This window comes from Staurois parvus, unplaced genomic scaffold, assembly GCF_062004578.1.
Source record: "Staurois parvus isolate SC_StPar_1 unplaced genomic scaffold, SC_StPar_1.0 ptg000449l, whole genome shotgun sequence".
Lineage (NCBI taxonomy): Eukaryota > Metazoa > Chordata > Amphibia > Anura > Ranidae > Staurois > Staurois parvus.
The window spans coordinates 4,079,061-4,104,522 of record NW_028318245.1 but is presented as its reverse complement, the minus strand read 5'-3'; the positions used below and the strand labels follow the sequence as shown (position 1 = coordinate 4,104,522).

At 45.8% G+C, this 25,462-nt stretch overlaps 1 protein-coding gene across 1 annotated transcript in view; it reads right to left on the bottom strand.

Moving 5' to 3' along the window:
- Positions 1-1,202: 1,202 nt before the first annotated feature.
- Positions 1,203-25,462, bottom strand: part of LOC149453377 (uncharacterized) — a 28,374-nt gene continuing 4,114 nt past the window's right edge. Inside the window, exons 7-12 of the mRNA XM_089688633.1 lie at positions 23,347-24,371; positions 10,452-10,581; positions 10,136-10,335; positions 9,867-10,016; positions 5,899-6,040; positions 1,203-3,381 (exon numbers count right to left, since the gene is read on the bottom strand). Coding sequence (XP_089544759.1) covers positions 1,997-3,381; positions 5,899-6,040; positions 9,867-10,016; positions 10,136-10,335; positions 10,452-10,581; positions 23,347-24,371 — 3,032 coding nt within the window. The 3' untranslated portion in view covers positions 1,203-1,996. The remainder of the gene's footprint in view (positions 3,382-5,898; positions 6,041-9,866; positions 10,017-10,135; positions 10,336-10,451; positions 10,582-23,346; positions 24,372-25,462) is intronic.

Genomic DNA, 25,462 nt, shown 5'->3' with positions numbered 1-25,462 from the left:
TATATGAACCCATTGCGGCCCTCAAGTCAAAAAGTTTTTCAATAAATTTTTTTAACATTTTCTAATGGTGGTGTGCCTCGTGATTTTTTTCATGAAAAAAGTGTGCCTTTGCACAAAAAAGGTTGAAAAACACTGATCTACACTACATTCTGACAGCTCTCCTCTCACCATCCACACTACATTCTCTGACAGCTCTCCTCCTCCACCACATTCTCTGACAGCTCTCCTCCTCCACCATCCACACTACATTCTCTGACAGCTCTCCTCCTCCACCATCCACACTACATTCTCTGACAGCTCTCCTCCTCCACCATCCACACTACATTCTCTGACAGCTCTCCTCCTCCACCATCCACACTACATTCTCTGACAGCTCTCCTCCCCCCCACCATCCACACTACACTCTCCGACAGCTCTCCTGCCCTCATCCACACTACATTCTCCGACAGCTCTCCTCCCACCATCCACACTACATTCTCAAAAGGGTTTAGTTCTGGAGACTTGCTTGGCCAGTCCATCATCTTTACCCTTAGCTTCTTTAGCAAGGCAGTGGTGCTCTTGGAGGTGTGTTTGAGGTTGTTCTCATGTTGGAATACTGCCCTGCAGCCCAGTCTCCGAAGGGAGGGGATCATGCTCTGCTTCAGTATGTCACGGTACATGTTGGCATTCATGGTTCCCTCAATGAACTGGAGCTCTCCAGTGCCGGCAGCACTCCTGCAGCCCCAGACCATGACACTCCCACCACCATGCTTGACTGTAGGCAAGACACACTTGTCTTTGTACTCCTCACCTGGTTGCAGCCACACACACTTGACACCAACTTTTGTCTTGGTGTCATCAGACCACAGGACATAGTTCCCTCAATGAACTGTAGCTCACCCGTGCCGACAAAACTCATGCAGCCCCCGACCATGACACTCCCACGGTTCTTGACAGGTAATCTGAAGAATATAGTTTAAAAATATATATATTTTTAATATTTTCTTCAGATTACTTGTGAAGAATATATTTTTTTAAATGTATTCTTCAGATTTTTTTTTAACATAAAAAAATAAAACTCATTTTAACATTTATTTTTACATATATTTGCAAATGCATTCCAAAAATGTAGATCTGTATTTTTTAAAGACATACGGTATATTTTAAATTTATTTTTAAAAATATTGTTCATATAGTTTGTAATAAAAACACATTTCCACATGTAGTATAAATTATTTATTTATTGAAATATATTGAATGTGGCCAAAATTTTAGCATTTCAAATATATGTCAATAGATTTGGGAAGAATATTTTTAAAATATATTTTTCTTCTATTTTTGGATATGATGCAATGTCCCCTGAGAGGTACCTCTTAGCATAAGCAATAGGTAAAGGTACCTGTGCAGCAGCTGTAAAGGGGCAGGCTTTAGACCAAACTCTTCAGCCGGCTAGTGTTGGGGCCCAGCCGTACTCATGGATGAACTTGAGAATAGTCCCAGGCAAACCTGCAGGTATCAATAAAGGCTACTAGATGGTTGTATGGTTAATTCCTAAAGGGTCCACTCTCTCTCTCTCGCAGCACATAGTAAATCCCTGCAGCAGCAGCTCCCCAGTCGCAGCAACATTGTTGCTCACCCCCCCAGTCCACTCTCTGCTCTGCACCCAAGTGACCCTGTCTGTCGGCATCCCTGAAATCAGAACTCTGGATCCTTCTCAGGCCAGTGGTGAAAGTGCACACTGGACAGCGATGTGCATTCTCAGGTGTCCCTCAGGGCAAGAGGAAGTGGTGTCCTGTAGAGCCCAGTAATTGCCGCTCTTTCCCCTCCTCCCGGAAAAATCCTCCCTAGAGAATGTAGTTGGAAAGTTCTCGAGTCTCTCCTTGGGACTACAGTTCCCGTTCAACTGTTCCTGCTCCTTTTGTTGAAATAGCTGGTAGGCAGTTCAGCGCCGCAGGGCACCAGCTACAGAGTGCAGCTGCAGCCAGTGTTTTTCCCACTACACTTATTACCAGTATCATCAGGTGTGTGCACTTTGATGCTTAAGTAGATTTTCTTTACGTGTAAAACATTTCCCGCACTCTGAACATGCAAAAGGGCGCTCGCTCGAGTGACTCATCTGGTGTCTATGAAGGTTTGCTTTGTCGGAGAAACATATCCCGCACACTGGACATGGAAAAGGATGCTTGCCCGTGTGGCTTTTCCGATGAGCCAGCAACTGGGCTTTCTGACTGAAAGACTTCCCGCAGTCCGCACAAGAAAAAAGACTCTCTTCAGTGTGACTCCTCTGGTGGGCGAGAAACTTGGCTTTGACAGTGAAAGATCTCCCGCACACCGAACAAGAAAAAGGCCGCTCGCTTTTGTGAAGTCTTTGGTGTATAGTCAGGCTTCCTTTCTGAGTGAAGCTTTTCCCGCACTCTGTGCATAAAAAAGGACGCTCGCCAGTGTGAATCCTCTGGTGCGAAAGAAGTACGCTTTTCGCGTTGAAACATTTCCCGCACTCTGAACATGAATAGGGACGCTCGCCCGTGTGAGTCCTTTGGTGTTTGACAAGGTCTCCTTTATGAATAAAACGTTTCCCGCACTCTGAACACAGATGGGGACGCTCACCTGTGTGAATTCTCCAGTGTTTAACAAGGGATTTTTCCTGGGTGAAACATTTCCCGCACTCTGAACACGAATAAGGGCGCTCGCACGTGTGAACTCTCTGGTGTGAAAGGAGGCATTTTTTCTGGGTGAAACCTTTCCCGCACTCTGGGCATATAAACGGCCGTTCCCCCGTGTGAACTCTCTGATGTGTTAAAAGTATGCTTTTCCCACTGAAACATTTCCCGCACTCTGGACATGAAAAAGGATGCACTCCTACGTGAACTTTCTGGTGTGTAAGGAGCTCGTTTTTTTCAGCGAAACATTTCCCGCACGCTGAACATACATAAGGATTTTCACCCTTGTGAAGTCTCTGATGTGTAAGGAATTCGCTTTCCTCCGTAAAAGATTTCCCGCATTTTGAACATGTAAGCGTTACACTGGTATGGGATCTAAGATGGAAACGAAGTTCAGATTTTGCCTTGAAAGATTTCCCACACCCCAGGCATGATAACAGATTGTCCCCTCGGTGAGCTCCTTCATGGGGTGAGGAAGATTCCTTGGGAGTAGATGGATCTGTTGATCTCTCTGCAGTGTGAGATCCTAAATGGACATTTACACTCCTAGTATCTGATTGGTCAGAAGATTCCCCCTGATCAGAGGGATCCATTGAGGTCTCCGGACAGGAAGGTCTGTGATGGATATTGCGTGTATTTGGATTCACTCCTGGAGAATCCTGTGTGATGGCATTATCTTCTGACTTCCAATCATCAGATAATAGAAGATGTCTCTCCGAGGAATTCCTGACATCAGCGCCATCTGATGGAGAGAAATGTTTCAATGACTATACAAAGGACAGTCATAAGAGAGGCGTGGATGTTGGTCGAGCAGCCAACAGTTTCACGGATCTCTGAGAATCATATCTGCTTATTAATGGACATGTTTCCTCAAACTACAAACCTTCTTCTCGTAAGGAAAATGAAACTGACCTGATTCTTCCATAGTGCCTGTACCTACTTGTATCAATAGGTAGAGACAGTTCCTCCTTTGAGGTGAAATGTGACTGACAAGACTTCAAAACCATCATTTTACCATGACCATGGTCCAAACATTCGTACCTAGATCAAGGGTCTCCAAACTATGGTCCTCCAGGTGTTGAGGAACTGCAAGTCCCATGAGGCCTTGCAAGACTATGACAGCCACAGGCAAGACTCCCAGAGGCATGATGGGTCTTGTAATACTTCAGGGGTCTCCAAATAATGGCCCTCCAGCTGTTGAAGTACTTCAAGTCCCATCATGCCTCTGGGAGTCTTGCCTGGTGGCTGTCAGTCTTGCAAGGCCTCATGGGACTTGTAGTTCCTCAACACCTGGAGGACCATAGTTTTGAAACCCTTGATTTAGATATGAATGTTTGGACCATGGTCATGGTAAAATGATGGTTTTGAAGTCTTGTCAATCACATTTCCTCTCAAAGGAAGAAATGTCTCTACCTATTGATACAAGTATGTACAGGCACAATGGAAGAAACAAGACCTCAAAACCATCATTTTACCATGACCATGGTCCAAACATTCGTATCTAGATCAGGGGTCTCCAAACTATTGTCCAACCATGGTTGCAAGGCCTCATGGAACTTGCAGTTCCTCAACACCTGGAGAACCATAGTTTGGAGACCCCTGATCTAGATGATTGGAATCGAGTTTTTTTGCTGCAACCATCCCAACACTTATCAGGGAATGACAACCCCTTCATCTTACAATGGGGGCAGAGGACTTTTTCAGTTGAATCTCTTCCCAACTTTTGATGGTCTATAATTTAAAATTCAGTCTCATCTTACATCTCATGAAGTGAAGATCCGATAATTATCGAACATTTTTTCTTATACTACAAACCTTCTACTCAGAAGGAAAATTAAACTGTGACCCATTTCTTCCATAGTGCCTGTACCTACTTGTATCAATAGGTAGAGACATTTCTTCCTTTGAGGGGAAATGTGATTGACGAGACTTCAAAATCACCATTGTTCCATGATCATGGTCCAAATATTCGTATCTAGATCAAGGGTCTCCAAACTATGGTCCTCCAGGTGTTGAGGAACTGCAAGCCCCATGAGGCCTTGCAAGACTCTGACAGCCACAGGCAAGACTCCCAGAGGCAGAGGCACGATGAGACTTGTAGTACTTCAACAGCTGGAGGGCAATAGTTTGGAGACCCCTGATCTATGATGATTGGACTCGAGTTTTTTTGCTGCGACCATCCCAACACTAATCAGGAAATGACGGCCCCTTCATCTTACAATGGGGGAGAGGACTTTTTCAGTTGAATCTCTTCCCAACTTTTGATGGTCTACAATTTATAATTCAGTCTCATCTTTGCATCTGATGATGTGAGGATCTGAAAATTATCGAACATTTTTCTTATTCTACAAACCTTCTTCTTGGAAGGAAAATGAAACTGTGACCCGTTTCTTCCATTGTGCCTGTACCTACTTGTATCAATAGGTAGAGACATTTCTTCCTTTGAGGGGAAATGTGATTGACGAGACTTCAAATCCATCATTTTACCATGACCATGGTCCAAACATTCGTATCTAGATCAGGGGTCTCCAAACTATGGTCCTCCAGGTGTTGGTGACCCCAATCTGAGGTCTGCTGTAACGGGACTACAAGTGACTGATACCAGGTCACATTCAACTACTTAAAGAGGAGCTCCACCCAAAAGGGGATGTTCTGCTTTAAAGACTGGCCCCCTGCTCCCCATTAAGGATTGGCACCTTTGGGGAGCCGGGGGAGTGGGTTCACAGGTACCTGCTTCCACTTCCACTACAATCATCTAGGCCAGGGGAAATGTGATTGACAAGACTTCAAAACCATCATTTTACCATAACCATGGTCCAAACATTCGTATCTAGATTAAGGGTCTCCAAACTATGGTCCTCCAGGTGTTGAGGAACTGCAAGTCCCATGAGGCCTTGCAAGACTGACAGCCAGAGGCAAGACACCCTGAGGCATGATGGGTCTTGTAGTACTTCAGCAGTCTCCAAATAATGGCCCTCCAGCTGTTGCAGTACTTCAAGTCCCATCATGCCTCTGGGAGTCTTGCCTGGTGGCTGTTAGTCTTGCAAGACCTCATGGGACTTGCAGTTCCTCAACACCTGGAGGACCATAGTTTGGAGACCCCTGATCTAGATCATTGGATTCGAGCTGCAAATGACCCCAACCATCCCAACACTAATCAGGAAATAACGACCCCCTCATTTTACAATGGGGTAGGGGACTTTTTCAGTTGAATCTCTTCCCAAATATGAACTGTTTCTTCCAGAGTGCCTGTACCTACTTGTGTTGATAGGTGGAGACATCTCATCCTGTTCACTCTTCATCATAATCCCAACCTCCTCTGTGGACGGTTGATCCCCCCCCACAGACGTCTCCTCTTCTTCCTCTTTAACCTCAGCTTTTATAGTAATCCGTTCTTCACCCTAAACCCCAAAATAATAGAAAACATTCAATAAAGTTGAACTTTAATATAAAAAACACAAAATGACAGCAGCACTGAACTCATCACTGCATCATGGTGGGTTTTTTGTTTTCTTCAAGTACCTTAACGTGACCTGGTTTCAGCCTCCTGCAGTCCCTGTACAGCATAGCTCAGACTGGGAGAGGGAGAAGCAGCACAAAGAGCCCATCAGCTGTAGTGCTAACAAGAGACATGCTGGTTGGAGGAGAGAGCAGAGAGAGAAAGAGAAAGAGGTGAGCTCATTAGTCTGCTGCTTCTCCTTTCACCGTCCAGTAACAGGCTGGGGGAGGCACAAGACTGGCAGATATTAGTGACGTGTAGCAGAGATAAATCAGGTCTCCTGGCCATTTTTTGTGAGCCTGGGAAGCCAGGTGTATCAATTGTACGTACAGGTATGACACGAACATCCATTTTGCTAAAGATCCTCCATCTTGTGACATTCTCACTCCAAATCAGCCCCCCTCCCTTTCTGTTGAATGGCAAATGGTCTGGTGCGTACCGAGTTCAGGAGTGCACAGGGCACAGCTGGATACCATTCATGGTTGTAAACCCAATTAGCTGATGCCATGGTGTCTATCCCACTCTTGCTCTGAGCTGCTCGTAAAGCTATAAACCCGCCAGTCACTGGACTTGAAAGCATTCTGGAATAGCAGTAAAACATATCTCATTTGTAAACCACTTTTTCAAACACTTTCATAACTGCTCGCAGGAAATGCGTACAATAAAACAAAACATATATTCAGATAGGTCGGTTTAATGCGAGTCACCTGATACCTTACACCCCTAGATTACGTCTACCCGAGAGCAGAAAGTGATATCTCCTTAACCGTCCCAAGCAGATATGTCATATCTGATGTCTGGACCTTCAGCAGATGATTCTGCATATTATCCTACCAGTGGATAGGATGCTATATGTACCTATGGAAGGTTATTGACCCTGGTATAAACTTGGGAGGGATTTGGGTCACTGCTGGGGTCTCCGCCTAAACCCCCTGCCTACATGAGGTGATTGGCCCTTGGCTTCAGAGACACCCCCTGCTGGGACCCTACAAAAAGCTGTCATGCCTGGAGAGAGGTAAGCTGAGAGATTTTCCATTTTTAACATCAGGAACCAACTTGGGAGAACGGTACCCTTTTGTTCAGGACACTTGATCTGCTTAACCAAGGACTCTGGCAAGTATTCTCCCTCTCTAAACTTCTTCTTTAGCTCTCTGTTGTGGGATTGCTCTATGTATATGTATATATATATATATATATATATATATATATATATATATAGTGTTGAACTGTTTCTAAAGCTCTTTAATGCAAACTAAGATTCCCTGTCTCTGAAGAGCGCTACTGTGTGTTTTTAAACTTCTGCATACATCTGCCTGCGGTGACAGTGGTATACAGACGATTATTCAAACATCATAGTGTTATTGCTAATATTGCAGAGTTTCCTCCTTCTCTGTAAAAAGGAGGTGGTGGCAGTGTGAAGGGTTAATTGCGTAATTAACCTGACCCAGTAACAATCGCTCTCAGGTTGCGGGCAGATTGTGGTCCAGTGAGCTGGAAAATCTTTGTGCAGGGTGCAGCTGGACGTGGAATTGTTACGCACGTGACAACGCAGTTTTAGATTGGCTAGTCCTTCGGTCACGAGTTTGGTGAGAAGGGCTGGGGTCTGACGCCACACCCGTCACACCAGGGACCCACCCCGTGGAGGAAGTCATCACGCTCAGGGCTGGGACAATAAGTGGGCAGGAGGGGCAGCTGCCCTGGGGGCACAGCGCAAGGAGAGTGGGGGGATGGGATTTGTGTTGGGGGGGGATTTGGGGGGCGGCAGGGGATAATAATTGTTCTAGGAGAGGAAATTTGCAGAGGTGTGCTAGGAATGGTGATTTGAGGGGATTTGTGTTGGAAGAGGGAATGGTCTCAAAAGATTTGTGCTAGGAGGGGGAATTTGGGGGGGGGGGGCTGTGCTATAAAAGGTAATATGGTGTGGGGTAGGGGGATTTTTACTAGGAGAGAAATGTTTTGCACTAGGAGAGAAATGTATTTCTTGGGGGGGGGGGGGGAATTTGTACTAGCAGGGATGATTGCGGGTATTTGTGGTAGGAGAGGAAATTTTTTTTTGGGGGGGGATATTGTGCTAAGAGGGGAATTTATTTTTTTTGGGGGGGGAGGGCAGAGGGGAATTGTACTAGGAGGAATGATTGGGGTTATTTGTGCTAGAAAAGGAAATTTTGGAGGGCGGGGGGTTTGTGCAAGAAAAGGTAATATGGTATGGGGGGGGGGATTGTGCTAGGAATGGAATTTGTTTTATTTTTTTTGTGGGGGGGGGGGGGGTATTTGTACTAGGAGGAATGATTGGGGGTATTTGTGCTAGGAGAGGAAATTTTGGGGTGTGGGGGGTTTGTGCAAGAAAAGATAATATGGTAGTGGGGGGGTTGGGACCTGGGGATTGTGCTAGGAGGGGAATTTTTTTTTTTTGGGGGGGGGGGAATTTATACTAGCAGGGATAACTGGCAGTATTTGTACTAGAAGGGGAAATTTTGAGGGGCAGGGGGGATTGTGCAAGAAAAGATAATAAGGTGTGGGAGGGATTGTGCTAGGAGCAGAATTTTTTTTTCTTGGGGGGGTGTACTAGCAGGAATGATTGGGGGTATTTTAGCTAAGAAAGGACATTTTTGGGGGTGGGGGGTTTGTGCAAGAAAAGATAATATGGTGGTGGGGCGGTTGGGAACTGGGGATTGTGCTAGGAGGGAATTTTTTGTTCATGCTGGCGTTCAATCTCGGGTGCAAAAAATCTCAATGTCATTCAGCGCATGCCCATCAATGGAGGAACACACGGGAAAGGAGGACCCATGATAGCGTGGGTTGGACCAAAATCCCTTGGAAGAAAATGTATATTGCAGTGGTACACCGAAATGAAAATTCAGGATGCGCTTGGCTGAAAACCGCAATGGACAGTTTTTATATATCTGTATAATATTCAACTTTTTAATGAATATCATGAATATGAATTTTCAAAAAATATAATCCAGTAACGTAAACTGAAAGTAACATACAAAAAAATTGGACAGAAAATAAAATGAAATATATATAAAAATGAAAAAAAACTTAAATAGAAGCTTTTTTGCTTTGAAGTCAATAAGGAGCGTTTTTACATTGAAGTCAATGGGATGTGATTTTGTATTGAAGTCAATAGGGGTTGTTTTTACATTGAAGTCAATAGAATGCGATTTTGCAATGAAGTAAATGGGTTGCGATTTTGCAATGAAGTCAATGGGGGTTGTTTTTGCATTGAAGTCAATGGGGGTTGTTTTTGCATTGAAGTCAATGGGACGCGATTTTGCATCGAGATCAATGGGACGCGATTTTTGCATTGAAGTCAATGGGACGTGATTTTTGCATTGAAGTCAATGGGACGTGATTTTTGCATTGAAGTCAATGGGACGTGATTTTGCATTGAGATCAATGGGACGTGATTTTTGCATTGAAGTCAATGAGACGTGATTTCTGCATTGAAGTCAATTATCATTATCGGCATCTTTCTTTTTTTTTCTATCAGCAAAATGCAGATAACCCTATTTTCGGCCAATAATTTTCAGCGGCTGATATATCAGTGCATCACTAGTATCATTTTAAAAAGCAAAAAAATTATTGTGTTGAAAAACATGATGGAGCCGTTGGGAGGATGGAGCAATTGCTGCACTGCAGATGTAGCAGTCAACATTGGAACAAAACTTCGTAGAAGAATGTCATCTCACAAAGCTCAGAATCATTTCTGTGTTCTGTCCACCTACCTGACCATGGTGAGGGATGGTGTGACCTTCCTGTGAGGAATCCTGGGGATACAGAGGACCATCCCCTCCCATAGACTGCTGATCTCCACTTATCAATGTCTCTTCTTCTTCCTCTTTAATCTCAACTTTGATGCCTTTCAGTTCTTCACCCTAAACCCCGAAGATGATAGAATATACTGTATGTATAAAAAGGAGCAAGAGATGACATAGAAGAATGTCCTCTCATGGGTTAGAATACATTTACATTCTACATCCTCAGTCCTACCTACCTGATGATGGTGGGGGATGGTGTGACCTTCCCGTGTGGAATCCCGGGAATACAGAGGACGGGGACATCTCTCAGATGGGTTCACATTACTGGATCCATCTACTTGATGATGGTGAGGGACGGTGTGATCTTCCTGTATGGAATCCCGGGAATACAAAGGACAGGGACATCTCTCTGGTGGGTTCCCATGACTGGATCCATCTGTAGGAGACACACACACTGACTGAATCCATTGTTTCTATGTGTTTATCAGATGATGGGGGATCTAGGTGGACCCTCCGTACTGCTCTCTCCTTTCCAATAAAGTCTCCTCTTACCCGGTGATGTGAGGGGTGGCCGATTGTCCATCATGATGTCCTTGTAGAGGTCCTTGTGTCCTTCTAAATACTCCCACTCCTCCATGGAGAAATAGACAGTGACATCCTGACACCTTATAGGAACCTGACACACACAATGATACAGTCACCATCCAGACACATCCCTTGTCTGTTACTGGAGAATGTCCCAGAATTCCCGGCACCGCTCACCTCTCCTGTCAGCAGATCAATGATCTTCTGGGTGACTTCTAGAATCTTCTTGCCATTGTTACTCTTGGGTTTCAGGGAAATAAGTGGAAGCACTCTGATGGTTAGATGGTCACCAGACTTCAACGGAGGAAAACTCTGCATTGGAAGAGCAACAATAACATGACCTCCCAGAATCCTCCTCACCTCTCACCCAGTATTGCATGATGCATTTTCATGGTGGTCAGTAACACCTAGTATTCATTTGATGGCCCCAATCACAAAGAATGTACAGAGCAGATCTGAGTGGCTTTGTACCTTGTGATCATTGTGATGACCAATGGATCTAAATGTGCAGTTGGATAAATGGTTCTATATTTAGGACGTATCCGGTCTATAAACCAGAGGCTCTGGATGGACGGTTGGATAAATGGTTCTATATTTAGGATATATCCGGTCTATAAACCAGAGGCTCTGGATGGACGGTTGGATAAATGGTTCTATATTTAGGACGTATCCGGTCTATAAACTATAAAAGACGTCATGGTGACTATGGAGGAACCAAAATAAACAGCAGAAAAAATATGTAGAAAGAAGACGGACATGATGATGGAGGAAGAGGACGGGGGAGTTACTGGGTGTAAATATAAAATAATATCCTGTTACCTCCTCTGCTGCCAGTTCCAGCAATGCCTCCTCTCTACTTCTTCCCAACTCTCCTCTCACCAGAACTTCCTATTTATACTCCTACATCACTTCCTGTCTCTCCCTTACATCACTTCCTTTCTGTGTGCTCCCAGTGAGATCACCCCCTTGTGTTGAATATAAATACTGCAGTCCATGTTACGTTTACATATTTTAGTTTTTGCATGGTGGTCCTCTGTCATGTTACGTGTATGATTACACACGCAGATTATACTTCAGATAAAATTCGACAAGTAAAAAAAATAAGGATAAAAAAACACATTAGATGAGGTCAGCACCAGGAGATCAGGTAGAGAATAGTCAGAGACAAGCTGAGGTCAGCATCAGGAGATCAGGCAGAGAATAGTCAGAGGCAAGCTGAGGTCAGCATCAGGAGATCAGGCAGAGAATAGTCAGAGGCAAGCTGAGGTCAGCATCAGGAGATCAGGCAGAGAATAGTCAGAGGCAAGCCAAGGTCAGCTCCAGGAGATCAGGCAGAGAATAGTCAGAGGCAAGCAGAGGTCAGCACCAGGAGATCAGGCAGAGAATAATCAGAGGCAAGCCGAGGTTAGCATCAGCAGATCAGGCAGAGAATAGTCAAGCCGAGGTCATCACCAGGAGATCAGGCAGAGGATAGTTAGAGGCAAGCCGAAGTCAGCACCAGAAAATCAAGCAGAGAATAGTCAAGCCGAGGTCAGCATCGGGAGACCAGGCAGAGAATAGTCAGAGGCAAGCCAAGGTCAGCACCAGGAGATCAGGCAGAGGATAGTCAGCAGCAAGCCAAGGTCAGCACCAGGAGATCAGGCAGAGAATAGTCAAGCCGAGGTCATCACCAAGAGATCAGGCAGAGAATAGTCAAGCCGAGGTCATCACCAGAAGATCAGGCAGAGAATAGTCAGAGGCAAGCCGAGGTTAGCATCAGGAGATCAGGCAGAGAATATTCAGAGGCAAGCCGAAGTCAGCACCAGGAGATCAGGCAGAGAATAGTCAAGCCGAGGTCAGCACCAGGAGATCAGGCAGAGAATAGTCAGAGGCAAGCCGAGGTCAGCACTGGGAGATCAGGCAGAGAATAGTCAGAGGCAAGCTGAGGTTAGCATCAGGAGATCAGGCAAAGGATAGTCAGCAGCAAGCCAAGGTCAGCACCAGGAGATCAGGCAGAGAATAGTCAAGCCGAGGTCATCACCAAGAGATCAGGCAGAGAATAGTCAAGCCGAGGTCATCACCAGAAGATCAGGCAGAGAATAGTCAGAGGCAAGCCGTGGTCAGCACCCAGAGATCAGGCAGAGAATAGTCAGAGGCAAGCCAAGGTCAGCACCAGGAGATCAGGCAGAGGATAGTCAGCAGCAAGCCAAGGTCAGCACCAGGAGATCAGGCAGAGAATAGTCAGAGGCAAGCCAAGGTCAACACCAGGAGATCAGGCAGAGATCAGGCAGAGAGTAGTCAGAGGTAAGCCGAGGTCATCACCAGGAGATCAGGCAGAGAATAGTCAGAGGTAAGCCGAGGTCATCACCAGGAGATCAGGCAGAGAGTAATGAGAGGTAAGCCGAGGTCATCACCAGGAGATCAGGCAGAGAATATTCAGAGGCAGGCTGAGGTCATCACCGGGAGATCAGGCAGAGAATAGTCAGAGGCAAGCTGAGGTCAGCACCGGGAGATAGGCAGAGAATAGTCAGAGGCAAGCGCAGGTCAGCACCAGGAGATCAGGCAGAGAATAGTCAGAGGCAAGCTGAGGTCACCACCAGGAGATCAGGCAGAGAATAGTCAGAGGCAAGCAGAGGTCAGCACCAGGAGATCAGGCAGAGAATAGTCAGAGGCAAGCAGAGGTCAGCACCAGGAGATCAGGCACAGAATAGTCAGAGGCAAGCTGAGGTCACCACCAGGAGATCAGGCAGAGAATAGTTAGAGGCCAATCTCTGAGCTGCAGAAGAATTCGCATGAGCTGCACTAGTTTCCTGACATTCAGACATGGGTTTCTTCTGCCATTTTCTTGTGAAAGATCTCTGACCTTATTAGATGGAGGGCCATCCGCAAACCATTTTTTCTTCCATCAGTCGGTGTCACTGGGGTGAATTAGATATTCATGGCTGTGGTGGGACTGCATAGGAACCTACATTAGTCCGCCACCATCTTCTGTTCTCTGTGCTGTCTTCTTTTCCTCTGGACAACACTATCCGCCCCACTATGTTGGAGCCAGATTCCCTAGAATCGGAGCCTGGGAGGGTTGCAACTGTTCACTGGTACGCTTATATGTTTGAGTTCCTTGGTCTGCATAGCCTACATTGAGGGGCCACAACTCTCTTCTACATTTACTGCCATCATAGCAACAGAAGAATCAAGGCATGTGTGGTTTAATTTTTCTGTTAGGTCATGAAAGTCGGCTTGTGGCGCCACTCCAACCTGAACAGAATAATAGAAACCACTCCACCGGCATGAGAGAGAGGAAGCAACGTCCTATAGCGATTACAGTAGCCCCAGTGTACAAGAAGGACAGACGTCACTCATACCTGCCCCGGAGGGTCAGATGTACTGGAAATAGCCTCAGCCACCATTCCAGCCACACCCTCTGATGCATTTTTCCCCTCCCACAGGGGCTTGATCACAGAGGTGCCTCTGAGATCAAGCCTCGGTTGGTGGTGCGAAACGTGTCAGTTTTGGTCGGAGCATTGACTGAGGCCATTTCCGATACATCGAACTTTCTGCGTTATGAACGTAGGCTTGCCAAACAGAGGCGCCTCTGTGATTAAGCCCCAGTTGGTGGTGCAAAACGCGTTAGTCTGTGGTCGGAGCATCAGCTGAGGCCATTTCCAATACATCTGACTTTCTGCATTACGAACGTAGGCTTGCCAGACAGAGGCGCCTCTGTAATCAAGCCCTGGTTGGTGGTGCAAAACACATCAGTTTGTGGTCAGAGCATCAGCTGAGGCCATTTCCGATACATCTGACTTTCTGTGTAATGAACGTAGGCTTGCCAGACAGAGGCACCTCTGTGATCAAGCCCCAGTTGGTGATGCAAAACGCGTCAGCCTGTAGTTGGAGCATCAGCTGAGGCCATTCCCAATACATTTGACTTTCTGCATTATGAACGTAGGCTTGCCAAACAGAGGCGCCTCTGTGATCAAGCCCTAGTTGGTGGTGCAAAACGCGTCAGCCTGTGGTCGGAGCATCAGCTGAGGCCATTTCCAATACATTGGCCTTGCCTGACAGAGGCGCCTCTGTAATCAAGCCCTGGTTGGTGGTGCAAAACACATCAGTTTGTGGTCAGAGCATCAGCTGAGGCCATTTCCGATACATCTGACTTTCTGTGTAATGAACGTAGGCTTGCCAGACAGAGGCACCTCTGTGATCAAGCCCCAGTTGGTGATGCAAAACGCGTCAGCCTGTAGTTGGAGCATCAGCTGAGGATATTTCAATTACATTTGACTTTCTGCGTTAAGAATGTAGGCTTGCCAGAGAGAGGCGCCTCTGAGATCAAGCCCCGGTCGGTGGTGCGAAACGCATCAGTGTGGTTGGAGCATTGACTAAGGCCATTTCCGATACATCTGACTTTCTGTGTTATGAATGTAGGCTTGCCAGAGGGGCCTCTGTGATCAAACCCTGGTTGGTGGTGCGAAACACATCAGTTTGTGGTCGGAGCATCGCCTGAGGCCATTTCAAATACATCTGACTTTCTGCGCTATGAACGTAGGCTTGCCGTGCCGCTCCAACCTGAACAGAAGGATGGAAATCGCCCCGCCGGCATGTGAGAGAGGGAGCAGCGTCCTATAGCGATTCCAGTAGCTCTAGTGTACAAGAAGGATGGACGCCGCTCATACCTGCCTAGAGAGTCAGATGTACTGGAAATAGCCTCAGCCACTGTTCAAGCCACACCCTCTGACACATTTAGTCCCTTCAATGGGGGCTTGATCACAGAGGCGCCTCTGAGATCAAGCCCCAGTTGGTGGTGCGAAACGCGACAGTTGTGGATTGGCTGAGGCCATTTCCAATACAGGAGAGTAATGAGAGGTAAGCCGAGGTCATCACCAGGAGATCAGGCAGAGAATATTCAGAGGCAGGCTGAGGTCATCACCGGGAGATCAGGCAGAGAATATTCAGAGGCAAGCTGAGGTCAGCACCGGGAGATAGGCAGAGAATAGTCAGAGGCAAGCTGAGGTCAGCACCGGGAGATAGGCAGAGAATAGTCAGAGGCAAGCTGAGGTCAGCACCGGGAGATAGGCAGAGAATAGTCAGAGGCAAGCAGAGGTCAGCACCAGGAGATCAGGCAGAGAATAGTCAGAGGCAAGCAGAGGTCAGCACCAGGAGATCAGGCAGAGAATAGTCAGAGGCAAGCAGAGGTCAGCACCAGGAGATCAGGCAGAGAATAGTCAGAGGCAAGCTGAGGTCACCACCAGGAGATCAGGCAGAGAATAGTTAGAGGCCAGCCTCTGAGCTGCAGAAGAATTCGCATGAGCTGCACTAGTTTCCTGACATTCAGACATGGGTTTTTTCTGCCATTTTCTTGTGAAAGATCTCTGACCTTATTAGATGGAGGGCCATCCGCAAACCATTTTTTCTTCCATCAGTCGGTGTCACTGGGGTGAATTAGATATTCATGGCTGTGGTGGGACTGCATAGGAACCTACATTAGTCCGCCACCATCTTCTGTTCTCTGTGCTGTCTTCTTTTCCTCTGGACAACACTATCCGCCCCACTATGTTGGAGCCAGATTCCCTAGAATCGGAGCCTGGGAGGGTTGCAACTGTTCACTGGTACGCTTATATGTTTGAGTTCCTTGGTCTGCATAGCCTACATTGAGGGGCCACCACTCTCTTCTACATTTACTGCCATCATAGCAACAGAAGAATCAAGGCATGTGTGGTTTAATTTTTCTGTTAGGTCATGAAAGTCGGCTTGTGGCGCCACTCCAACCTGAACAGAATAATAGAAACCACTCCACCGGCATGAGAGAGAGGAAGCAACGTCCTATAGCGATTACAGTAGCCCCAGTGTACAAGAAGGACGGACGTCGCTCATACCTGCCCAGAGAGTCAGATGTATTGGAAATAGCCTCAGCAATTGCTCTGGCCACACCTTCTGATGCATTTTGACCCTTCCAAGGGGGCTTGATCACAGAGGCACCTCTGTGATCAAGCCCCGGTTGGTGGTGCGAAACACGTCAATTGTGGATTGGCTGGGGCCATTTCCAATACAGGAAAAGGCCTCAGCCAATCCACACTGATGCGTTTCGCACCACCAACCGGGTTGGAAATCACCCCGTTGGCATGAGCACCTCAGATCAAGCCTTTCTGCGTTATGAACGTAGGCCGCGCCGCCCCAACCTGAACAGAAGGATGGAAATCACCCTGCCAGCATGAGAGAGAGGGAGCAGCGTCCCATAGTGATTCCAGTAGCTCCAGTATACAGTAGAAGAAGGACGGACGCCGCTCATACCCGCCCAGAGAGTCGGATGTATTGGAAATAGCCTCAGCCACCGCTCCGGCCACACCCTTTGATGCATTTTGCCCCTCCAACGGGGGCTTGATCACAGAGACGCCTCTGAGATCAAGCCCCAGTTAGTGCGAAACGCGTTAGTTTGTGGTCAGAGCAGTTACATTTTCCACACAGTGCTTTAAATAAATGTCGCTCCGCTCACTTACAGAATTATTTCGGAGTTGCAACATGTACAGTGGGGATCGAAAGTTTGGGCACCCCAGCTAAAAATTTGTATTAATGTGCATAAAGAAGCCAAGGAAAGATGGAAAAATCTCCAAAAGGCATCAAATTACAGATTAGACATTCTTATAATATGTCAACAAAAGTTAGATTTTATTTCCATCATTTACACTTTCAAAATAACAGAAAACAAAAAAATGGCGTCTGCAAAAGTTTGGGCACCCTGCAGAATTTATAGCATGCACTGCCCCCCTTGCAAAGCTGAGACCTGCCAGTGTCATGGATTGTTCTCAATCATCGTCTGGGAAGACCAGGTGATGTCAATCTCAAAGGTTTTGAATGCCCAGACTCATCTGACCTTGCCCCAACAATCAGCACCATGGGTTCTTCTAAGCAGTTGTCTAGAAAACTGAAACTGAAAATAGTTGACGCTCACAAAGCTGGAGAAGGCTATAAGAAGATAGCAAAGCGTTTTCAGATGTCAATATCCTCTGTTCGGAATGTAATTAAGAAATGGCAGTCATCAGGAACAGTGGAAGTTAAAGCAAGATCTGGAAGACCAAGAAAAATATCAGACAGAACAGCTCGCAGGATTGTGAGAAAAACAATTCAAAAGCCACGTTTGACTGCACGATCCCTCCAGAAAGATCTGGCAGACACTGGAGTTGTGGTACACTATTCCACTATAAAGAGATACTTGTACAAATATGGTCTTCATGGAAGAGTCATCAGAAGAAAACCTCTTCTACGTCCTCACCACAAAAATCATGGTTTGAACTTTGCAAATGAACATATAGACAAGCCTGATGCATTTTAGAAACAAGTTCTGTGGACCGATGAGGTTAAAATTGAACTTTTTGGCCGGAATGAGCAAAGGTACGTTTGGAGAAGAAGGGGCGCAGAATTTAATGAAAAGAACCTCTGTCCAACTGTTAAGCATGGGGTTGGATCAATCATGCTTTGGGGTTGTGTTGCAGCCAGTGGCACAGGGAACATCTCACGAGTAGAAGGAAAAATGGATTTAATAAAATTTCAGCAAATTTTGGATGGTAACTTGATGCCATCTGTGAAAAAGCTGAAGTTAAAGAGAGGATGGCTTCTACAAATGGATAATGATCCTAAACACACCTCGAAATCCACGGGGGATTACATCAAGAGGCGTAAACTGAAGGTTTTGCCATGGCCTTCACAATCTCTTGACCTCAACATAATTGAAAATCTATGGATAGACCTTAAAAGAGCAGTGCGTGACAGACAGCCCAGAAATCTCAAAGAACTGGAAGACTTTTGTAAGGAAGAATGGGCAAAGATACCTCAAACAAGAATTGAAAGACTCTTGGCTGGCTACAAAAAGCGTTTACAAGCTGTGATACTTGCCAAAGGGGGCAGTACAAGATATTAACTCTGCAGGGTGCCCAAACTTTTGCAGATGCCATTTTTTTGTTTTCTGTTATTTTGAAAGTGGAAATGATGGAAATAAAATCTAACTTTTGTTGACATATTATAAGAATGTCTAATCTGTAATTTGATGCCTTTTGGAGATTTTTCCATCTTTCCTTGGCTTCTTTATGCACATTAATACAAATATTTAGCTGGGGTGCCCAAACTTTCGATCCCCACTGTATGTGAGGCTGGAACTACAGAGGAGATGTGCACTTTCTGCATTTTACTTTCTGTATATCTCATTTTCAAGAATGACAGGATCAATACGATCTTCGATATACAACTTTATTATCACACATGGTTAAAATACAAAGAATGGGAAAATATCTTGAGGATCACACTTCACCTGCTTGTTAATATTTATTTTTATTGCGGCAAAACAGAAAAAAAAAAATGAAAAATTCGAAACAGTAGAAAAGAGAACACCACTCCAGGCTGGTCCGCCTTAGTCTGCCGCAGTCGCCCGACACAGGTGCCAGCCCAGCTTGTAACTGGAGATACCAGAAGGAAAAAAAAACGAGACAGCCACATACTGAAATCGCTTTTATTGAACAATATCCATAAAATGTCCATAAAGACAAACAGAGACCAAGAAATACACAGTGGAGGTGTGAGAGACCAATGCGTTTCAGGCTTAAGCATGAACCGCGTCGCTGATCCTTCACCCCCTTCGCTGTGTTTTTTTTATTGGTCTTTGTTTGTTTTTACGGACGTTCTATGGATATTGTTCAACAGGCAGCTGTCCGGTTTTTTTTTGCTTTCTGATAAAGGTTAAAAAATAAACTGAAAATCGATGTACACATTTATAAAGTACACACATCAGTTGTATAAATATATGAACGGCTGGCAAAACGTTGTAAAATGCTTACCAATATACACAGGACTCGTTTATTGAATATTTCTTACGCCCCTTCCTACTAAATTTACACATTTGACATCACTGTAAATTATTCTCGAATGGTTCCTCTATTTCATGGATAATCGATCTTCTTAGAACTTCCACTGATCACCAGGGATTCAGGGCTCAGAGAGGAGCCCAGATCTGAGTAATCAGTCCTGACAAGCTGTTCACACCATTGTCCATGGATTGCAAAGCTGGTGGTCATCAGGAAGAAGAACCATTACCATGGTTGAAAATTTGGATGGTCCCTGCCAAGCTGGCCAAAATTTCGAACAGTGTATGAACACTGATCAAAATTTGGCCAGCTTGGCAGGGACCATCCAAATTTCAACCGTTGTAATGGTCCTTCTTCCTCATGACCACCAATTTAACCCTCTAATCCCACACGTCATACGGACCTGACAGCAAGGGGGGGAGGGTTTCTATACACAATCCGCCGGGGTTGTCTATAAAACTAACAGGCGGACTCTTAGCCCCTGGTAATGGTGACCCCCTCTGCGTGCGTGCCCGTGCTCCCGCCATGTATTCTAGGTTCCACTTGCCCATTTGCAAGCCTGGGGTTGACATGGCAGATGCAGGGGAGAGAGGAGAGCGGACAAACATCTGCACTCCTCCACTTCTGGCTGTGACCCGGAAAGCCACGTGTGTGATGTCACTTCCGGGTCACTGCTGACACTTTCCCTGCATTGCAATACATCCAGCGAGGCCCAGAAGAGACATTGGTGGTCTTTTAGACCCCGTCGCCCAATTGTTTCCAAAGCCTCCGGTAACAGTCCCGCACGCTCCCGCCATGTATTCTGGGATCCACTTGCCCATCTGCAAGCCCAGGGTCAACATTTTGGAGGAGAGAGGACAAACATTCGCCCCTGGTAACAGTCCCGCGCGCGCGCACTCCCGTCATGTATTCTGGGATCCAACTGCCCATCTGCAAGCCCAGGGTCAACATGGTGGAGGAGAGTGGACAAACATCCGCTCTCCTCCCCTTCTGACTGTGATCCAGAAGGCGACGTGTGTGATGTCACTTCCGGGTCACCGCTGACACTTTCTCTGCATTGCAATACATCCAGCGGGGCCCAGAAGAGACATTGGTGGTCTTTTAGACCCTGCATGTCTCATTAAAGAGAACCTGTCACATAAAAATCATCACATAGGAGACTTTGTGTCCAAGATGTGATGAAAAAAAAGTTAAGAAAAAAATCCAAGAAAATGTTGATGCCCTCCCACCCCCACATATACGCTTGTACAAAGTAAATGCACATGTCAGGGCACCTACGCATGAAAACGTCCATTGCGATACACATTACATATCGCCGCGCACACCGGAGTGAGAGCAATAATTCTAGCACCTGACCTCCTCCGTAACACTTGAAATGTCGCCTATAGAAAATATTGGGTATTGAAGTTTGTTGCACACAAACTAAAGGTTTGGCATGTTGGGTATCTATTTACTCAGCTCAACTTCGTCTTTTGTATTTTACCAAATATGTGGTCATTTATCGCGTTTGTTTGCCCTAAAATTCACTTTAGGGCTCATTCACACTTGGCTGTTTTACCAACGCTTGCCAAATGCCCCTATAGCGTTTGGCAAGCGTTGGTCCGGCGTTTGCGGAGCGTTTTTTAACGCTCGGCAAATGCACCGCAAACGCCGCATGCGCGGTTTAGCGGAAGTTGCCGAGCGTTAACGCCCCACAAACGCCTATAATGCAGTTTGAGTGGTGTTACCGCTCCACAAACGCCCCACAGCCGGCCGGGTGTTTGCGGAGCGGCACCATAGACGAGAATAGGAGGCTTCAACGCCTCCTGACTCAACCAGAGGCGTCCGTTTTGCCGCGACGCGACGCAAACGCTCCCGTTAGAACAGCACCATGTGCTGTAATGTGCAGAATTGGCAGAGGCGTTTGGGAAGCGGTAAAAACGCTTCCCAAATGCCTCTCTGTCGCCTGCACACAACGCTAGTGTGAACGTAGCCTTAGTGTGAAATTTTGCATTTCCTAGACCTCAATCACCCCGGGGTACCGTGTGGCTCTCAACGACTGATTTTCTTTATTTTTCTTGCTGCCAAGATTACAATAGCGAGAGCTTGGAGAAAATCCTTGGTCTTCCACCGGAGGATGAAGCAAAAGATCTCCTGCATTATGATTCATGAACAAATGGCAAGTAAAATCAATGACAGAGTATGACAGTTTGAGGACACATGGGACCATTGGGCTAAATTCATGTGCATTCATTTACGTCCACCCTTAGAGTTCACCGAGTCCTCCCCGCGAGTTTCCTATGTCTCCTTTTATACTCTTCTCTTTCTTTTTTCCCTCTTGGCTTCCTCTTGCCTTTTCCTTTTTTCTTCTTCCTTCCTTTTTACTCTGAATATGGGTTCTTTGCCGATACGATGTTTGATTTCTCCAGTGATTTTGATAGATTGGGAAGACATGATCTACCCAGCTAGCAGTTTTACTGTATACACTATATTGCCAAAAGTATTGGGCCAGCCCTCAAAATCATGCGATTCAAGTGTTCCAATCCCCTCCATATCATGTGATTCAGGTGTTTTAATCCCCTCCATATCATGTGATTCAGGTGTTCCATTCCCCTCCCAATCATGTGATTCAGGTGTTCCAATCCCCTCCATGGCCACAGGTGTATACAATCAAGTCCCTAGGCATGCAGACTGCTTCTACAAACATTGGTGAAAGAATGGGTCGCTCTCAGGACCTCAGTGACTCCCGTGATAGGTGGCCACCTGTGCAATAAGTCCATCCGTGACATTTCCTGGCTACTAAATATTCCATGCTCAAGTGTTAGTGGGATTATAACAAAGTGGAAGCAACTGGGAACAACAGCAACTCAGCCACCAAGTGGTAGGCCACGTCAAATGACAGAGCGGGGTCAGCGCATGCTGAAGCGCACAGTGCGCAGAAGTCGCCAACTGTCTGCAGAGTCAATAGCTAAAGACCTCCAAACTTGGTGTGGCCTTCAGATGAGCACAACAGTGCGTAGAGAGCTTCATGGAATGGGTTTCCATAGCCGAGCAGCTGCATCCAAGCCTTCCATCACCAAGTGCAATGCAAAGTGTCAGATGCCGTGGTGTAAAGCACACCGCCACTGGACTCTAGAGCAGTGGAGACGTGTTCTCTGGAGTGACCAATCACGCTTCTCTGTCTGACAATCCGATGGAAGTGTCTGGGTTTGGCGGTCACCAGGAAAACGGTACTTGCCTAACTGCATTGTGTCAAGTGTGAAGTTTGGTGGAGGGGGGATTATGGCGTTGGGTTGTTTTTCAGTGGTTGGGCTTGGCCCCCTAGTTCCTTAAGGTGACATTTTGGACAATTTCATGCTCCCATCTTTGTGGGAAGAGTTTGGGGATGGCCCCTTCCTGTTCCAACATGACTGCGCACCAGTGCACAAAGCAAGGTCCATAAAGACATGGAGGAGCCAGTTTGGGATGGAGGAACTTGACAGAGTCCTGACCTCAACCCCATAGAACACCTTTGGGATGAATTAGAGCGGAGACTGCGAGCCAGGCCTCCTCCCCCGACATCAGTGCCTGACCTGACAAATGTGCTTCTGGAAGAATGGTCCAACCTTCCCATAGACACCCTCAAGAGTTGAAGCTGTTATAGCTGCAAAGGAACGGGGCCAACTCAATATTGAACCCTATAAACTAAGACTGGGAGGCCATTAAAGGTCATGTGCGTGGAAAGGTAGGAGACCAATACTTTTGGCAATATAGTGTATGTTTAGATTATGTCATACTGATACACAGTATTTTGTATCTCTTTTACGTGTTTCTTAATGCTGTACTACTGATCTTTTACTCTTGAATCTAGATTTTCTGATGTCTTGGGTTGTCTAACCTTCTTAACATATTGAACAAGAAGGTAGCCGCAAGTACATCAAACCAATGTGTTTCGATAATTTCAGGAAACGCTTTTTAACCTACCTTCAAACTCGCATTTCTTTGGAAACCAGCATTTTGCCAGCATACGGCCCTTTATAAACAATGGTTTTTTTTCATCCTACACTTTAGAACTAAACAGTTCGACCTGGTGAGTCTTCTCTGATGTCTAGCTGGACTTCCTTTACGTGTAAGACATTTCCAGCACTCTGAACGCTTTGAGGACGCTCCGTGGTGTGTCTTCTCTGGTGCATAACAAGGTTTCCTTTCTGAGTGAAAGATTTCCCGCACTCTAAACATAAATAAGGACGCTCCCCTGTGTGAATTCTCTGGTGTTTCACAAGGTCTCCTTTGTGACTGAAAGATTTCTCACATTCTGAACATGAATACGGACGCTCACCCGTGTGAATTCTCAGGTGTTTGACAAGGTCTCCTTTCCGAGTGAAACATTTCCCGCACTCTGAACATAGATATGGACGCTCCCCAGTGTGACTTCTCTTGTGTATAAGAAGTTTTCCTTTCTCTGAAAAACATTTTCCACAGTCTGAACAGGAAAAGGGACGCTCACCCGTGTGACTTCTCTGGTGTATAAGAAGGGTGATTTTCTGTGTGAAACATTTCCCACACTCTGCACAGGAAAACGGACGCTCACCTATGTGACTTCTCTGGTGTTCAAAAAGCGCTCCTTTGTGAGGGAAGGATTTCCCACACTCTGAACATGAATAAGGATCTTCACCTGTGTGAATTGTCTGGTGTAAAATAAGAGTTTCTTTTTCTATAAAGCATTTACCGCATGCTGAACAAGGGAAAGGACCCTCACCCATGTGAGTGCTCTGGTGTTCAAGGAGGTTTTTGTTGTCTGCGAAAGATATCCTACAAATTGAACATAAGAATAGATTCTCACCGTCGGGAGGTAAGTAACATTTTTTGGGATAAGATTTGTCTGTTATGTCAGATCTTAAATGAATATTTCCAATTATAGTATGTGATTGGTCAGAAGATTCACCCTGATCAGAGGGATCCATTGATGTCTCCCAGCAGTACGGTCTGTTTTGAGTATTTGGATTTACTCCTGGCGAATCCCGTGTGATGGCATTATCTTCTGAGTTACAATCAACAGATAATAGAAGACGTCTCTCCGAGGAATTCCTGACATCACCGCCATCTGATGGAAAGAAATTTATAAATAATTACAAAAAAGTCAGTAAAAAGAGAAACATGCATGGAGGAATGGAGATGGACCTTTCATATGGTGTCCAGTATCTCCTCATTTGTTGGGAATATGACGTTATATTGAGGAATGGAGAATGACCTTTCATATGGTGTACAGTATCTCCTCCCCATTTGTTGGGAACATGATGTTATATTGAGGAATGGAGATGGACCTTTCATATGGTGTCCAGTATCTCCTCCCCATTTGTTGGGAACATGATGTTATATTGAGGAATGGAGATGGACCTTTCATATGGTGTCCAGTATCTCCTCCTCATTTGTTGGGAACATGACGTTATATTGAGGAATGGAGATGGGCCTTTCATATGGTGTACAGTATCTCCTCCTTATTTGTTGGGAATATGACGTTATACTGAGGAATGGAGATGGACCTTTCATATGGTGTCCAGTATCTCCTCATTTGTTGGGAATATGACGTTATATTGAGGAACGGAGAATGACCTTTCATATGGTGTCCAGTATCTCCTCCTCATTTGTTGGGAACATGACGTTATATTCAGGAATGGAGATGGACCTTTCATATGGTGTCCAGTATCTACTGCTCATTTGTTGGGAACATGACGTTATATTGAGGAATGGAGATGGACCTTTCATATGGTGTCCAGTATCTCCTCATTTGTTGGGAATATGACGTTATATTGAGGAACGGAGAATGACCTTTCATATGGTGTCCAGTATCTACTCCTCATTTGTTGGGAACATGACGTTATATTGAGGAATGGAGATGGACCTTTCATATGGTGTCCAGTATCTCCTCCTCATTTGTTGGGAACATGACGTTATATTCAGGAATGGAGATGGACCTTTCATATGGTGTCCAGTATCTACTGCTCATTTGTTGGGAACATGACGTTATATTGAGGAATGGAGATGGACCTTTCATATGGTGTCCAGTATCTCCTCCTCATTTGTTGGCAACATGACGTTATATTGAGGAATGGAGATGGACCTTTCATATGGTGTACAGTATCTCCTCCTCATTTGTTGACGTTATATTGAGGAATGGAGATGGACCTTTCATAT